This window comes from Phalaenopsis equestris, unplaced genomic scaffold (genome assembly GCF_001263595.1).
Source record: "Phalaenopsis equestris unplaced genomic scaffold, ASM126359v1 Scaffold001140, whole genome shotgun sequence".
Lineage (NCBI taxonomy): Eukaryota > Viridiplantae > Streptophyta > Magnoliopsida > Asparagales > Orchidaceae > Phalaenopsis > Phalaenopsis equestris.
The window spans coordinates 37196-55504 of record NW_018165579.1 but is presented as its reverse complement, the minus strand read 5'-3'; the positions used below and the strand labels follow the sequence as shown (position 1 = coordinate 55504).

Below are 18309 nucleotides of genomic sequence, written 5' to 3'. Positions count from 1 at the left end.
AGATTGAAAGGAAAATTTTATAAGATGGTGGTGAGACCTGCAATGCTCTATGGCGCTGAATGTTGGCCTTTAAAAGAGAAGCATAATAATAAGTTAAGTGTTGCCGAGATGAGAATGATTAGGTGGATGAGTGGCTTTACACTTAGAGACAAAATGCGGAATGAATATATTCGTGATAGGGTTGGTGTAGCTCCTGTGACGGACAAAATTAGAGAAAGTCGTCTTAGATGGTTTGTTCATATTAAACGCCGACCATTAGATGATACGATTAGGAGAGTAGGTAGATGTTTTAGAGATGTTTTAGATTGGACTTGTGTTAAGAAAGACAGAGGTAGACCTAGGAAGACTTGGGCTTATTGTATTAAAAATGATCTTAATTTACTAGAACTAAATGAAAATATGACACTAAATAGGACGCAATGGAGAAAAAAGATTCATGTAGCCGACCCCACGTAGTTGGATTAAGGCTTTGTTGTTGTTGATGCAAGATCTTTACCTAGTTGTATGTACTCACTAACAATACGAGACTCTACGTCTCAAAAGAATTCAACACTATTCTTAAGAGCATGCAATGGATTTGTTGTTTTACATTAATATATCTTATTGGTTTTCGTGATAATTCGGTTGGATAAATCTGCTTGTTAGGATTGGTTCTTTAAGTTGCAATGCATTTTTCTTTCTTCTCTGTGTTTGTCAATCAAATTATGGGTGACGTTTTGATGTAGAATGGTAGTAGAATAGAAAAAAAAACTGAAATTTACTGGGAGAGAGGGAGAATAGAATAGATAAGAGAAAATTCTTTGATTTCAATTTATTTCTTAATTGATCTAAAATCATGCCAATAATCCTTATTTATCGAAATATCATTGCAGTGATAATATTAACGTAAAATCTCATCCTAATTCAAATTCAAAGCCAAAGATTATCTAAAATAAACCTAAAGGTTATCTAAAAGGATGATTTATTTTAATTTCAAATAAAAGAAACAGAAAAATCCTAGTAATTTGAAATAAATTTTAGACATTAGAAAAGAAAGTAAGCCTAATTTCTTGTGCTACTTGAATTTCTCTGTGCTGGATAAAACTCTTCTTTTGAGGAGTTACACATAATCCCTTTGCTTGGAAGTTCGGTGGCCATGGTGAAAGTGGAAAATCTGCTTTATGAACATCCTTTGTATTTTCTTTATTTTTAATATTGACATAAAAAATGTTGATTATGGAGACTTTTAAGTCCAGGCATCTCCATGCATCATATATCCTTTATAGACTAGTTACATAACAAATTCCATAATCACATGGAGGTGGCAAGATTGATTAGAGAAACTCAATTTTTGTTTCAAATGAATTAGGAAATGCTTTTGGAAAATATAGATGACATTGCATTTTGGAGAAGAAGCTAGCATGAATAATGAAATATTTGGGCTATCCTATGTCTTCATGTCTAGGTTCTTATAATCTCATGTGATAGGCACACTCTCTAATTTTAGCCCACAATAGCCTCAGACACAATCACTCGTTCATAAATAATCAGAACTACTTATGTTTGCTCATAATTATCATCATGTTCATCAATGGAACTCAAATCATCACAATAATAACATTCATACATTAACTCAAAATGTTTTTTTTGGCTTGCATGGCTGCATATATCTTGAAATCATAGATTTTTAAACATTAGACATTGCAGAACTCTATTGCGTCAGATTTTTTCATTCTCTGATACTTTTTATTGGTTCTCCTAATTAATATGAATAAGGCGTATGCTTAGTTTTTCTTAATTCCTTTTGCTTCAGGTTTTGGGTGCCATGGAACAAGGGGAAACATTCATGAAAGCTCTACAAGGGGCCGTACCAGAAGATGTGCGTGGAAAGATCACAACTTCAGTTGCTGAAATTATGCAAAGTCAAGGTACCAACTTAAACCTCGAAACAGTCAAACAGACTGGTTAGATTCCTATTGTTATTAAAGGGTTTTTTTTTTCCTTAAATTCAGAGCTCAAGTCAAAGATTCGAAGAAAATTCAAAGGCAGTTCACCAAAGGAATTAGGTTTTGAGGATGGCCTCTTAGAACAGATAAAAGTTGGCAAGTCCAATGTTGATGGTTCTGAAGGAAACCTTGGTTCTTCTCAAGAGAAGGGCGCACCCCCTTCCAAAGGTGATGTGTCTGAAGTAAACTCAGTTTCTTCTGAAGAGAAGGGTGCACGTTCTTCCAATGGTGATCGGTCTGAAGGAAACTCTGGTCCTTCTCAAGAGAAGAGTACATGTTCTTCTGGATCTATTGAAGCTGGGTCAGAGATGCAAGAAAAGGCGAGCCAGTCTAGCAAATCTGATCAAATGGCTCAAGTGGCCAATGAGGAAAATATTGAGAAGTCTGATGCATTTGATAAGAACAGCTACCAAAATCAAGTAAAGGGAACTGATAAGAATAATGAAAATGATGAGGAGGTTGATTCCTCGTCAAAAGCAAGCATATTGAGGTCAACTAATTTAGAGGATTCTTCAGCTGTCGATTCTTCCATGGATCAAACTCCTGGGGAGGAGAATGGAAGCCAGAAGAATTCCTCATCATCAAGCTCAAATAATGTTGAGGATTGTCCATCAAGTGGTTCTTCTGTAAATCAAATGCCAGGGGAAGAGGAGGGAAACCAGAATAATGATGAGAATCCTACTGAGGATGGTGCAAGTCAAAATTCGAAGATTTCCTCAGAGTCAGAACAACCTTCACAACAGCCTTCATCTTCCAATTCCAATTCCATTAGTGTTTCCCAGGCACTAAATGCTTTAACAGAAATTGATGACTCCACACAAATGGCTGTCAATAGTGTGTTTGGGGTAATAGAAAATATGATTGACCAACTAGAAAAGAGCAACCAAGGCGGTGATGCTGAAGTAAAAAAAGCTGAAGATCAGATATCTACAAAGGGATTTAATGATAGCTGCCTTATAAATGGAGAAAAATGCAATAATTTTTCTAATATCAGTAACAGATCAGCAATGGAATCAGGCTTGGGCCAACAAGCTTCTCAGCATGAAATTACTCTTAATGAAAGCAGCTCGGAATCTCATGAAGATGGAAAGGATAAATTAAGTCATAGTAAGCTAAACTTTAGCCCTGAACCTTCATCAGGTGAGAGCATTAAGCAATCTCAAGATGATCGTGAAGCAAGCCATTTGAGCAGGACGAAGTTAAGAAAAGATGGGGATACTATGGATTTAACACTAGATGCGGCTATGAAAAGATATTGGCTATCACCCTATGCGCCATACCTCCACAGTTATTTTACACCATTGCCAAGTCAGAGTTCATTGGATCTGGAAAAAGCAACAGATCTGTTCCTCGATCCAGAAGAAGGCCAGTGGAAGATGATATATCAGCCATCAAGTTCCAAAATCACAACCAGTCCGAATGGAAAGGGCCAAAATGTCTATTTTGCATCAGGTCGGAGGGATGTGGCTGCTATAGAGCCATCCTATGCGATGGTTGATGGTGAGTATTTGAAAGTTAACAATGAATTATTTCAAGAGATTGATATAAATGATATTGAACAGGAGGATTCTACAAGAGAGAAGCTTTTTTTCTTGATCAAAAATAGCTTATTTGATAATTTGAAAGTTGAAGTTCTTCGAAGAATAAGGACACCTGATTCAGAAGAACTTAACAGCCTTCTTAGATCTGATTTAGAAAACTTTACGGATAAAGTATCTCGGGTTGTTGTGTCCTGCAGTGACTTAAACCCCAAAGAAAATATTGGTGTTAATTTAATGAAGTTCGGTACAGTTGAAGGACAACAAACTGTTGAAATCATATTGTCAGCATTACAGGATGCTAGCCTTTTGAGAAAAGTTGTTCCATCTGGTGTTATTGTAGGTTCTAGCTTGGCATCTTTAAGAACATACTTGCAGTTAGTTGCTTTACATGATTATGCAAAAAAACCTATTAGCAGACCTCTGAATAAGCAGCAAAGGTCTTCTGCTAATGGTAATTATTATATAAAAGATGATCTTTCTGTTACGAAGAAAATTGAGAAAGCTGAGAATGACCAACATTTGGTTTCCACTAAGCCAATCAGCCAAGTAAATGAAAAGCTTGAGACAGTTGATTCGACTAATGGCTCCATCATGGTTGGGGCTGTGACAACTGCTTTGGGTGCATCTGCTTTTTTGGCAAACCGTCAGGTGAATATGAAATCACGAGTACTACATTCTTGTGAAAATAGTTTTCTTAAGCTATATCTTTCACTGCTTACCAATATGTGGTAGAATGTTTGATGTCTAATCCCGCTGAGTACATACCTAGATATGGATACTATTATAATTCATTTTGGATTCTGAGTAATGCATGCAACAAATGTTGATGTGTACTTTTAGATATCAAGAACATATTTGTATAGTCCAAAAATATGCCTTGCCAACCAGAAGGATCCGCCGCCTGAGACAAACCAAGAGACGTGCAACTGTCGGGCCGACCACCTCCAACCGGCCGTCGACCTCCAATCGACCGGCCAACTCGGGCCCAACCACCTCTTATCGGCCGATCAACTTGGGTAGGCCACATCTTCTCGGCCGGCCACCCGGTCAGCCGCCCCCTGCCTACCAGCCACCATGGGCCGACCACAGTGAAGGAAGATGGTTGGCCACCTCAGCTGGCCACCCCCAGGCGATCGGCCACCTGGGTCGATCACCCGACGCTAGTGGAGACCAATCTAGACTAAATTACCCCTTGCCGCTTCCCTTTAAACATGGGCATGCATGTAATTTCCCCCTCTTCTCTCTATAAATAGAGCAACTCTTGGATGTAAAGGAGGTCCCTTTAGGCTGCCTCTCTCCCCTTCATGTAGGGAGCTTGTTTCCTTTCTCCCTCACTTACTTGTAACCTAATACTTATGTGGAATAAAAAGGGCGTCGAGCTCGGAGACCACCCACTTTGCCCCCCCCCTCCCCGACGGGGAACTCTTTCTCTGTTTCTCTCCCTCTTTTTCTTCTCCCACCGGAATCTTGCTCTACTTCTTGGGCACGGTCCAAAAAACATATTTGAATTCAACATTTTTAAATGTGAGGTGAGCGTGGAACGTACCACCAACAAAACGAACAGTCATCCGAGTTTGAGAAAGCCAAATGACAGAGAAACAAGAAACCAAAACAATAAAAAAAAAAGGAAAGATGAAATGAAAGAAGAAAAAGAAGAAGAAGATGAGGGAGACAAGATGTGACAAGTCAAGAAGAAAAAGACAAAAAATAAAAAAAGTGAGAAGTTATAAAATAAAAGTTAACAAGACATAAAGTAGATGATATGACAAAAGAAGAAAAATATAAAAAACAAAAAGCAAAGAGAGTGAAAGAACCCCTCTCATACTCCAAATGCAAGTCACGCACAAGAGAATAAGGAAAAGATAAGCACGCACTTTCTTATACTTTATTTATTCTTCATTAAAGAAGAAAAGAGAAAAATTTTAAAAAGAAGAGCTAAAAAACAATTCTCTCTCTCTTCATGAATAAAAACAAAATTCTGTCCCTTCACTTTAAGCCTCTCATCCAGGAGAGCATTCCAAAAGGATAAAATAAGCTCACTCTCTTCTTAGGCCTTTCCTCTGGGAGAGCATGCCGAAATAAAAATACAAAATACCCTTTCTCTCCAAACCTCCCATCCATGGTGAGCATGCAGACTCTCTCTAATCTCTTTTCCGAGACAAGCACTCCAAACTCTCTCTCGATTTAATTCTCTCCGCATAAATGACAAACAAAATCCCTCATTCGACCTCAAGAAATCTCCAAAAACCCATCTCGAAACTCGATTCGTAAGAAGCTATGGAGGTGGTTCCCTGCTTCGAAGTGACTGGATCCGCAAGGGGTATGATGCAAATCACTCCACTAGCGAGTCTCGACGGTTACCCTCGTGAAGACAACGACAATTCTGCCTAAGATTTGGCATAAGATGAGGCCCGCCGGAGGCGATGTCCCGACAAGGGTAAGAGAGATGGGCAAGGAGCATGCTTGAGCTGTGAAAATTTTTCCATCCTAAAATCTAAAAAAGAGAGAAAACTTCATTGATTTTATTTCAAAGATCGACTCATTAAAAGATTTACAAAGATACCATTCTAAAAATGATGTCTAAATTAGAAGTCTATGGAATGATGTTTCCTGAACTTTTTGAGTTTTTCATTCTTATTGCAGCTCCGTCTCCAATAAGTGAAAAATTCAGGGAAAATATGCCTCACTGAGCAGAAAGATTTGCCGCCGGAGACAAACCAGGAGACATGCAACCATTGGGCCGACCACCTCCAACTGGCCAGCCAACTTGGGTCGGCCACCTCCTACCTACTGGCCAACATGGGCTGGCCACAGTGAAGGAAGATGGCCAACCTCCTTGTCCGACCACCCCCAGATGATCGACCACTTTGGTCGACCACTCGACGCTAGCGGAGAAGGATCTGAACTAAGTTACCCCTCGCCGCTCCCCTTTGAACAGGAGCATACATGTAATTTCCCTCCTCTTCTCTCTATAAATAGATGACCCATTTAGATATAAAAGGGGTCCCTTTAGACTCTCTCTCTCCCCCTCATGTAGGGAGCTTACTCATCTTCTCTCTCACTTGTATCATAAACTTGTGTGAAATAGAAAGGGCCGCCGAGCACGGGGACCACTCACTTTGCCTTCCGATGGGGCAACTCTCTCTCTCTATTTCTCTCTCTTTCTCCTCCCTCTGGAATCTGCCCTACTTCTTGGGCATGGTCCAAATGAGAGATTTAGATTCAACATTCTAAAATGTGCGGTGAGCATGAAACATGCCGCCAACAAGACGAACAATCATTTGGGTTTGAGAAAGCCAAATGACAGAGAAACAAAAAATAAAAACAAAAAAAAGAAGAAGATAGGAAAGAAGAAGAAGAGAAGAAGAAAATGAATGAGACAAGATGTGACAAGTCAAGAAGAAAAAGACAGTAGAAAAAAATGACAAGATATAAAGCAAAATGTGACGAGAGATAAAGTAGATGACAAGACAAAAGAAGAAAAATATTGTTATTCGGCTACCTCTCTCTTTCTTCACCCCCGGAATCCGGTTCTATTTATTGGGCACGGTCCAAAGAACAGTTTTGGATTCAACAATATTATAATTAAAAATATTGGTATGGAATGACGAGTGATTAAATCACAGATAACCAGGCTTGTATATAAAATGAAATTGAAGGGATGGGTTAAACGCTACAATACAAATATAAATGAAGTTGAACACCATATTTCTTACAACACCTGCAACACATTATCCATTAGGGAATTATCTTAAGCTTTTTTTCTGTAGAATAAAAAAAAATTACCATTTTAGAATGATAAACAAAAATTGCAGTGAAGTGTTCCTGGACTATTCAGACGTATACATAGGATATTCGTTTTTCCAATTGAGCTTGAGAACTACAGAAAGGCTTCCTCACATTGGAGGTTCGGACTTCTGACTTTGTTATCATGAGAGTGATGAACTCAACGGAATAGAAAAGGCCAATAGCAGACAATCTGGAATAAAGGCTGGCAGCTGAATAAAAATTGTATTACTGCATAAGCTTGAAGCAAGTTAGGGAAAAACCGAGCCTACTGTGCCTAGGAATTAGTTCTTTTGGTTTATCCCCCGCAACATTCTATTTATTTTTAATGGACATTATATGTTGCAATTTAATGATTTGTATCTGGCACGCTGATTGATAGTTAAACTCTTACAAAATTTTTCAAGCAATGGGATTGTCCTATGTGCAATTCCGTAGAAGTAGCTCTTTGTAATATGTGTAAATGTTGAACTCATCCTTGGCCAATTTATTTTGTTTTTTTTTTCTTGCAGAAGAAGCTTGAAGAAAGCAATGATACTGAAGAAACCACTGATTGTTCTATGGGAGGTCTCTTCAGTGACAACGAATTTATGGAAGTGAAAAACCAAAACAATTTTGTTAGCAGTCTTGCTGAAAAAGCCATGTCTATTGCTGGTCCTGTAGTGCCTACAAAGAGTGATGGGGAGGTGGACCATGAAAGGTAAATGCTTAATTTGTATTTGAACGAGTTTAACATGTTAAGTTATCATTCTTATGGAACTTGTGTTGTCTATGTTGAGGATGTAAAACAGACTGGTTGCAGTCCTGGCAGAACTGGGACAAAAGGGTGGAATACTGAGGTTAGTTGGGAAACTTGCTTTGCTTTGGGGTGGCATACGTGGGGCTATGAGCCTGACGGATAGGCTGATCACTTTCCTACATATTGCTGAACGTCCTTTGGTCAGTTTATGTTTTTTTTTTTTTTGTCTCAAATCTTATTTATCCTACTTTAAAATTTTCATTACGATATGTTTGGTAAATCATCTTTTATCTGGTTGGGCAAAAGCTCTAAAACCGATGAATATGCTGACCACAGTATACTGCATCCAACCTTTGATTCCTTGAAGCACATCTCTACTAGATATAAGTCGTGGTACCAAATGACGTTGGGGAAAAATTTCAGACTTAATGGATGTAAAGGATAAAGAAAGGTCCTTGGTCAGTGAAAAATAAGAATGAGTAAAGTTTGGGCTTTAAACATCAGGTTGATGTGGATATTTGTGTCTATCAACAACATCATTGTTGAGCTTTTGCAACCATTCAACATATGCTTTGTAATTGTTCTCACGATATTGTTTACGGTGAACATTGTTGGATAATTGTTCTCACGAATTGTAGTTGTCCTACATTTAGGTCATCTGGCTCTTAAAATTTTGAATTCTCAAAAAAGTTAAACATTAACACACAAGTGAATTGCTTTCTTATAAGAATATACCTTTGTTATCAACACTATCCCATTCTTCGAAATAAGTTTGCAAGCACAAAACCCGACCCGAGGCTTGGAATTACCAAGGCAGGAACTGATGGTCGGACGAAGGAAACATTTCTAGCAATTTTATTTTATAATCAAATAAAATCCACCAATGCACAAAAGAGTCATTTTAATTCATAAAATTTAATTTTATAATATTTGATTCATATTTACACTTTTAGATTTAACATAAAGTAAAGCTGAATTATGATACCTATCAACTTGCTCTGCTGGGTTTGTACACATACTCCCTAGGGTTCATCTAATATACAATTAGAATTTCTGTAAAAATATTAGCAACTATGATTTGAGTTAAAATTACTCAGTGGATAAATGTTTCTAAATTATAATAATTTTTATTTTAAAATATTTTGCAAAATAGTTGTATAAGAAAAAGACCGAGTAAAATAGAGCAGTAAATTAAACAATTTTATTTTCTTTCATGAATTGATGTTATACTTATCATAAAATAGAGCATTAAAAAGACCGTCTAAACGTATGCTTATTAAAAAATATATGCGATCAACCTTTTCCGATCTACCATAAAGGTAGCCAATTCATTTACATTTCCATTTCTGTTTCCATTTTATGCACCCTTGCTAGTGTCATCCAGAGGTAACTCCCATATGCACTAATACATCATATTTTATTCAATTTTCTCTATCTTGCATTTAACATTTAAAAGAAAACATGGACTTGCATTTTAGAAGTAAAAGCTGAGAGACATTAAAAACATTCATAAATTTACAGAACTACGGTCAAATAAAAACATATTACCCTCCTAACCCAACCTAACCTAAACTCAATGAAAAAATCCTAGTTTAAGTTGACCTGATTGATTTTTGGGCCGGATTTGGGTCTAGAATTATAACCTGTTTAATTTTATAGATCAGGTTCTGGCTAACAACCTAACTTAAAATTGACCTGAGCTTGCTCTGAATTTAACCTAAATAATTATTATATTTTATGTTAAATGGGCATATGAGTCGAGTTAAAGTCAAGACGAATCAGATTTGGGTTCTAGTTTGTATAATTTTCAGGCTAGGTTCGAGTCAAGCAATTTTAGATTGGGTCAATTTCTGGTCAGACCCAAACCTGACCTGGAAAATCAATTTGTATTTAGATGATTTAGTTGGGGATAGTCATCCTTCTCATCATGTCAAATATTTAGGATAACTTTGTCAAGGTCATTTATTCCCTCTTTTACTTTTGTTAATACTGTTAGGGGAAATGATTCCTCACAATCGAGTCCACCTGCTAGTTTCTCTTTATGGTTTTAGCATGGCTTATATTTTCTTGAGTATATGTCAGTTGCCACCTTCCATGGATGCTCTATATTTTGGTTGTTAAATTTTTCTTTGGTCACTTGATCTTGGAAATTATTTGTTTCGTTATTTTCAATATTCATTTACTAGGTGTTAGAGTTTTTGTCGACTTCATGTGATTATTGAACTATTTTTAGAAGTAGATTACTCTAAACTTCTCTCTTGACACTCACATTATGTGAATGACTTGCAAATGCGAATGTTGTAGCGGTCTTTGTACTTTTGATACTTTAAGGAAGCCCCCTTTTACCCATATTTTTGCTATTTTTCATCATCTTCAAGTCCACTACATTAATATATCCACACTATGCTCTTTTGGTATCATTTTTGGCTTATCAAAATTTTCTTCTTTAGAGGTATGAATTTGTGCGACCATACCAGCACCAGTGCAACGGATCCAATCAGAACTCCGCAGTTAAGGGTGCTTGGGCGAGAGTAGTACTAGGATGAGTGACCTCCTGGGAAGTCCTCGTGTTGCACCCTTCCATTTTGACAAAATGCGAAATGAATATATTCGTAATAGAGTTGGTGTAGCTCCTGTGACGGACAAAATTAGAGAAAGTCGTCTTAGATGGTTTGGTCACATTAAACGTCGACCATCTGATGATCCGATTAGGAGAGTAGATGTTTTAGATTCGACTTGTGTTAAGAAAGGCAGAGGTAGACCTAGGAAGACTTGGGCTTATTGTATTAAAAATGATCTTAATTTACTAGAACTAAATGAAAATATGACACTAAATAGGACGCAATGGAGAAAAAGGATTCATGTAGCCGACCCCACGTAGTGGGATTAAGGCTTTGTTGTTGTTGTTGTTGTTGTTGTAGAGGTATGAATTTTCATTTCTTTATGTGGCTATTTGAAGAAAGTGAAATTTAAAGAATTGCCCTTATATTTCAAGTCTTGCTACATTTTTGTGCATGATTATTTTGATTACTTCATAACTCATTTGGAATTAAGGAAATCATCTTTTTGGAACCTTAATGTTGGAGCTAGTACTTTTGATCATAACATACAACAAAAACAACAATCCTTTATCCCACTAAGTTGAGTTGGCTGCATGAATCCTTTTTCTCCATTGTGCCCTATTGAGTGTCATAGTTTCATTTAATTCTAATAGATTAAGATCATTTTGTATACAATAAGCCCAAGTCTTTTTAGGTCTACCTCTGCCTTTCTTAACATCAGTCGAAGCTAAAACATCTACTATCCTAACCGGATCATCAGATGGTAGATGTTTAATGTGATTAAATCATCTAAGATGATTCTCTCCAATGTTGTCACTGGAGCTACACTAACCCTTTCACGGGTATATTCATTTTGCATTTTATCTTTAAGTGTCAAGCTATTCATCCACCTAAGCATTCTCATCTCAGCAACTCTTTAACTTTATTTTTATGCTTCTCTTTCAAAGGCCAACATTATACTCCATAGAGCATTGCAGGTCTGACCACCATCTTATGAAATTTTCCTTTCATTTTAAACGATACTTTCTATCACACAATAGGCCTGAAGCATTCCTCCACTTCAACCAACCAACTTGAATTCTACTAATGGCATTCCCATCTATATGACCATCACTTTGAACAACAAACCCGAGATATCTAAAACTTTCACACCTTTTGATGATTTGATCACCCATAGTTATAACTCTGCCACTAGAGCTACTACTACTAAAGTTACGTTACATGTTTTCAATTTTAATTCTACTCAAACGAAGGTTATTAGACTCCAATGTAGACCTCCATTCAAGTTTTTCCTAAACTCTTTCTCTAGTGTTATCCACAAGAAGGATATCATCAACGAAAAGCATACACTAAGGTACGTCTCCTGTAAATATCCAATAAGAGCATCCATAACTATAGCAAAAAGGTATGAGCTTAAAACTGATCCTTGATGTAATCTAATTGAAATAGGAAAATACTGGATCAATCCTCCTTTTATTCGAACACAAATAATAGTTCTAATATACATATCTTTACAGACTTGAATATAAGTCATATCAAAACTTTTCTTCTCTAGAGCTCTCCAAAGGACTTCTTTTGGAACTTTATCGTAAGTTTTTTGTAAATGACTACAAACACCTTATGTTGGATATCACACTTGTAACTTTATGATGATGCCCCATTCAACACAAATGAACAAAATCCAGCGAAATGATCCAGTGAAAATTGTATTCTTTTCTGGGCATTTGCTAATGAGTTGTTGGAATGATAAGTACTCTGTTAGTGGAATAAACATTAATTCTTTGGCTTGAATGGAATATTTAGAGAAATTCATGAAATCTTATGATTTCTTAAGCCTATTTTCACGGGCCTGATGAACTTTGTTATGATACTTGTTGTTTGCTGATTTGGAATTAGCTTCTTTCCAAATTCAAAGGCCTGTTTATTGTTTAACATGGATCCTTCTTGTTCCTTTTGCTAATTTCTTGAACTAAACCTATTCATGACATGTTCAACTACTTGAAGTAAGCTTCCAAACTTGTCACAATTTTATATAAATCCCTCTAAATTATGTGTTTTAAGTGGCATGTTTTTCTTGTTTAGCTTCTCACCATAATTTCACTTTTCCTTGCTACATCCTTCTTTACTAATCCTCAATTTTTGTTTAATTACCAGGGTTATTGGATTTGTTTGCATGGTGCTTGTGCTTTGGTCTCCTGTGGTAATACCTTTGCTGCCATCACTACTACAAAGTTGGACAACACAATATCCAAATAGGATTGCTGAATTTACTTGCATTGTGGGTTTCTATATCGCTGCTATGATCCTTGTAACTTTGTGGGGAAAAAGAATACGTGGATATGACAATCCAATCGAACAATATGGGCTGGACCTGACTTCGGTACCTAGGGTATGGAATCTGTCTTTATACTGTTATTGAATGAAGTTAATAAAATAAGGCTGTGACTTAACTTGCAGCATTTTTGCATCATTATGGAGATTAAACTTTTGATGGCTGTCGTAATTTACTCAAACATTGTTTGCTTAACTTAAATTCATTAACACGAACATTATATTGTTGCGGACATGAAAAACTAGAACTGAGCACTTATTTGTTAGATTTGGGTGTCGGGTATGAATTTTTGAATGCTTATTTATTCTTGAGTGGAAGTATTTGAGTTTGGTACAAGAAACTAATTACCGACAAGTCATTTTTTACGTAGGGGCCGGGAATGGCATATCCATATGCAAAACTCTCAATAGGTTGTCAATATACAAATCTCTTGTCCGATTTTGATGTTATGACACAGCTGGAAATGATACTAAATGATATTTAAAATGTAAACCATAAATAGGAAAAGCATAGGTGAATTAATTTTTGAACTTATTTATGTTAGAGATACCTACCAGACAGTTCTAGTATTTCTGTACAGATTAATAAAAAAAATATTTAAAGCCAATATATGGGTACATTCATTTATGAAATATATGGTTGAGATCCTATTTGGAAGGTCCAGAAAATCTCTATTTAATCAGGCAAAATTCCCCATGTGAAACATGAATGTCATTGTGAATCAGGAGAAATAAACCACCATTTAAGTTTATTTGGGGAGGAAAATTTAAAGATTGAACTAACCCAAAATGAAATTGAGTGACTCGTTAGGATGAATCTATCAACACCAAAATTGCGTAATTTTGGCACTTTAGAAGGCCATAAACAGGTCGAATTGGTTTGACGTGGCATTGCTCTGACTTCAAGTTATTCCCTTTGTTGGTTTTCTTGTACTTGAGAAAATTTTAGACGTTTAGGTATTGTAAAATGATAATTCTTTTTAGGCTGAAAATTTGCTGTTTTTGCTGAATTTAAGGTTGGGAACTTTCAGTTAGGCTAGTCCTTTAAGGATTCTGAGGAATTATTTATTTTGGTTAGTGAAATAAAAAATTCAACTTCTCTCTTGTTTGTGTTGATGGATGTGACATCTTCAAGTTCTTCTCAAGTTGTGACAATTACTTATGGGAATGAGTCTCTTTGTACTAGCATTAGTAATGAAACTCCCACATGGCGATCTTTGTACTTATACTACATAAAATGTTTAATGATTGGTTTACCTATGTGACTGAGATTTTGCCAAGTTTGATACATGTTGATTCTTTTTTGTGGCGTGAATTTTAGTAGTTATTGAATTTCATATTTGCTCTTAATTTTCTAATATTAGTTCAGTTTTCTAACAAGTTTTACATTACATCATCACTTGGAATGAATAAAAATTGTTTTATGATCTGGCATAACAAGAAGTTTAGTATGGTTTAAGATAATAGTTGGGAGCCACGATGCATGAATTTTTTGTATTTCTTTATATAGCTTATCTTAGTATTGTATTAATGAATCCACTATCATAGGTTATACTACACCGACAAATGATGACAACCCCGATCAAAATCTTATGATTTTATAGTCTCAAGTGGTCATGATCTCTGATCTACTTAGAGGAGGCGGTCATCCCAAACCTGACATAAATATTTTTGTTAGTAACTATGAGTTGCTTCGTCTAATGGGATCTTATAGACATGGAGAGGATGTTTGTTTAAGGGAATAATTTCAAGCATACATTACTTGAAGCTTTGTTACCAATTAGATATACCCTATAATTCATTATTCAAAAAGAAATGAAGTCATTCGAGAATATACGGACTATAATATTAACCATAATATAGTGGATCCTACTATTCAAATCACTCTGTCAGAAGGCTTTAGTTGTACAAGCTTCATTTGTGAAGCATGTTGGCCAAACCATGTAGAAGGAATGCTCAGGCCATGCTATTTTCGGTATCAGATTATTTTGAATTTGAATATAATAGTGTACTTAATACAAAATTAACTCATTGTGAGCTCTGGTTAGTCTCACAGTTTTCATTCTGAGCAACTGTTGCTGCAGGTGTATGAAAATTGCTTTAGCTTTTAGTATTAGAATTTTATTTAAAATAATTTTATATATTTTTATAATTTTAAATTTTTTATTTTCTAGAATTGACCCTCCTGATTCAAATTTAATTTCAATAGTTGACCCATTTCAAGTAAGCTGCACACGATGATGTTCCGTTTGATGTCTACCTTTAACTTGACTTCGTTTGCACTTTGACCCGCATCACATAGTGACTGACATATGTTACCAACTTATTTACGTTTACATTCAGAAAACACAGTGCAATTAACTTAAAATATATCCAGGTTACCCAGTGCAATGATCTTAAAATAAATCTGAGAGGCTTCTTTTCAGTTTCAAATATAGGTAGCAATCTAAATCCTAACGAGTACACCTTTCACTGGTCCAGCCTAGATTTTCTCTTCGTTAAAACATTTAGATTGCGGTGGTTGTGAGTAATGCTTGTTCACCACCGGAAACAATCCAAGCACTATTATTCTGTTTTGATTTGGTCTTCTTCATGCAGGTGTTTGATTTTCTGAAGGGGTTGGTTGGAGGAATTATGATAGTCTCATCTATTCATTTAGTTAATGCATTACTTGGCTATGTTTCTTTCACTCCGATGACTGGACTATCTTCGTCCTCATCCCGTGCTGTTGTTTTGTTGAGAGCTTATGGGAATGGGCTGCTCCTCACGGTCCAAGGAATTGTGTCTGCAACTTGTATTTCTATTGTAGAAGAATTATTATTCAGGTCTTGGTTGGCCGAGGAGGTGGCTGCTGATCTGGGATATTATCCTGCTATAATGATTTCTGGGATCCTGTTTGCTCTAGTTCAAAGGTACGTCTAAGCATTTTGTTTGTTTTTTTTTTGTTCCACCCAATTCTTATATATTTACATATCTAAGACCATTTTTTTTTTACATTTATATCACCCAAATCTTCCATATTACAGCGAAAATGCTACCATTTTAAATTTTAAAATATGAAATGCACCTTTATATGCACAGGCAAGTTAGTATGTATGTCAAAATTGAAGTTTAGGTGTTAGATATGTAAATATATAGGAATTGAGTGTATGCATGTAAATCTTCCTTTTTCTTATTATACAACTATTTGCAAAGTTTTAGTTTTGTTCCATGCTTTGCCTGGCACCATCTTGTTATTGATTTAAATCAAATTCAATATTCAGCCCTTCGCCTTCACCTGTTGATGATTCTCATACATCCCTTTTAAGTTGGCTAAATAATGGAGGGCCAAAAAAAGGAAAAAAAATATTAAAAGCATAAAAAAAAAAAAAAAAAAGGAAAAAAAATATTAAAAGCAGAAAACTCAATATAGAATACAATAAGTTAACACCGGTGAAATTGACTGGTCCATCCCTACAATCATATTGACAAGTTTTCAATATTTCTCTGTAACAGTTTTGATCAAATATCATCTTCCAAGCATATATTCAACTTCGGTTCTGTTATCACCAATCTTCAATATATCTATATATTCACTATTAGAATTCACAAATATGACCTTGCTATATCAAGAGATTGCAAACTATAATTTAAAGATCTTTAAACCTTCCATATGGATGGGTATCAGCTTTCACATTCATATAAATCTGATTTCAATATAAGCTTGAGCTACCTTCTTCAATCATTCAAATTTGACTTGAGTTCATCTTTACCCGTTAGTCCAATTTTTTATTTCATCATCAGAAATGATTCTACCTATAAATCTGATTTCAATATAAGCTTGAGCTACCTTATTCAATCATTCAAATTTGATTTGAGTTCATCTTTTACCCGTTAGTCAGTCGAATTTTTTATTTCATCATCAGAAATGATTCTACTCAACAAAAAAGCTAAATTTTCAAAAATTTGTAATCTTTGAGCAAGATTCTCATCAGTGCCTGTTTTAGCTTTATAAGCAATATTCATACATAAATACCACATAATTCTTATGTATTTATGTATCTAACATCTAAACAGTCATATTTACAATGATCTCAGTAAAATCTTTAACATCACCTTAAAAAAATAACACCATCACAATCTTTTTTAAAGTAAATAACTTTTGATGCATATAGATTTATAAAATCAAGATGTTATAAATGTAAATATCAAATTTTAAATGTTCGATTCATAAATACATAATATTTGTACATTTCCCAAAACCTTTTTCTCTATCACCAAGTAGCATGAGAGTATCATAATCCATTCTATTAATCTCTTTGCAGATCGCTGCCTTCGATGCCAGGATTTCTGCTCATGTCGATATTCCTCTTTGGGGTTAAGCAACGAGCTCGCGGCAAACTTGCAGCCATCGTCGGCATCCGCACGGGTTTAATGGCCACCAATTTTGTAATACAGAACGCCAATTTGTTATCGTACCGGGCCAAAACCCCTCTTTGGTTTGCCAGCCCACATCCATGGCATCCTTTTGACGGAGCTGTTGGACTAAGTTTGATTGCCATATTGGCCATCTTCTTCTTCCCAAAACCTTCTCAGAAGAACATGAATAGCACTATTTCAGACTAGCATACTTTCGACATGCAATTTTACAGGGGAGTTTTTCTGTATAAATTGGGTTTTAGTCAATAAAATTTCGGTAGGTTATTGTAGGTGAATATTTGGATGTAATCATGGGGGATGCGACAGCGAGTGTGTACAGCATATTTTACATTAATTTTGGGGGGGCTTTTTGGTCAGAAAAATGTAATTATGTAATAATTTGGGAGATTTGTGTAATGTGTTTATTATAATAGGGATTGTCATGCATGGCTTGAAATTGAATAGGTGTTTACTATGTAAATATGCGGCTCTGGCTTATCTTTTCAAACGTGCTTCTGCTCAGATTTTGGTCCAGGCTGGTGTTGCATGTCACAGCTTATTATTAAGGAAGATTTACATACATACCAGTTAATTCTTATGTATTTACGTATCTAACCTAATTCAAAAGGGACATTTCATTTTTTTTCTCATGGAAGGAGTGATTTTTATGTCATGTGAAAATTCTAGGTCGCATTTCTTCTATTTCTGCATGTCACAGCTTATTATTAAGGAAGATTTACATACATACCAGTTAATTCTTATGTATTTACGTATCTAACCGAATTCAATTTTTTTAATACATAATTTATAAGGACGAAGCACAAACAAATTTAAATATTCATTCGTTCGTATTGGGTTCATTTTATCTCAAAATAAGTAAATAATAATAATTAATAAAATAGGTTTTTTATTATATTTAAAAATATTAAATTTCTTTTCTAAGATTATTCATGATACAATTATACAAA

At 35.5% G+C, this 18309-nt stretch overlaps 1 protein-coding gene across 1 annotated transcript in view; it reads left to right on the top strand.

Moving 5' to 3' along the window:
- Positions 1-17921, top strand: part of LOC110033328 — a 51737-nt gene extending 33816 nt beyond the window's left edge. Inside the window, exons 6-13 of the mRNA XM_020737260.1 lie at positions 1793-1907; positions 1992-4174; positions 7825-8012; positions 8104-8251; positions 11247-11252; positions 12765-13001; positions 15542-15855; positions 17248-17921. Coding sequence (XP_020592919.1) covers positions 1793-1907; positions 1992-4174; positions 7825-8012; positions 8104-8251; positions 11247-11252; positions 12765-13001; positions 15542-15855; positions 17248-17548 — 3492 coding nt within the window. The 3' untranslated portion in view covers positions 17549-17921. The remainder of the gene's footprint in view (positions 1-1792; positions 1908-1991; positions 4175-7824; positions 8013-8103; positions 8252-11246; positions 11253-12764; positions 13002-15541; positions 15856-17247) is intronic.
- Positions 17922-18309: the final 388 nt, after the last annotated feature.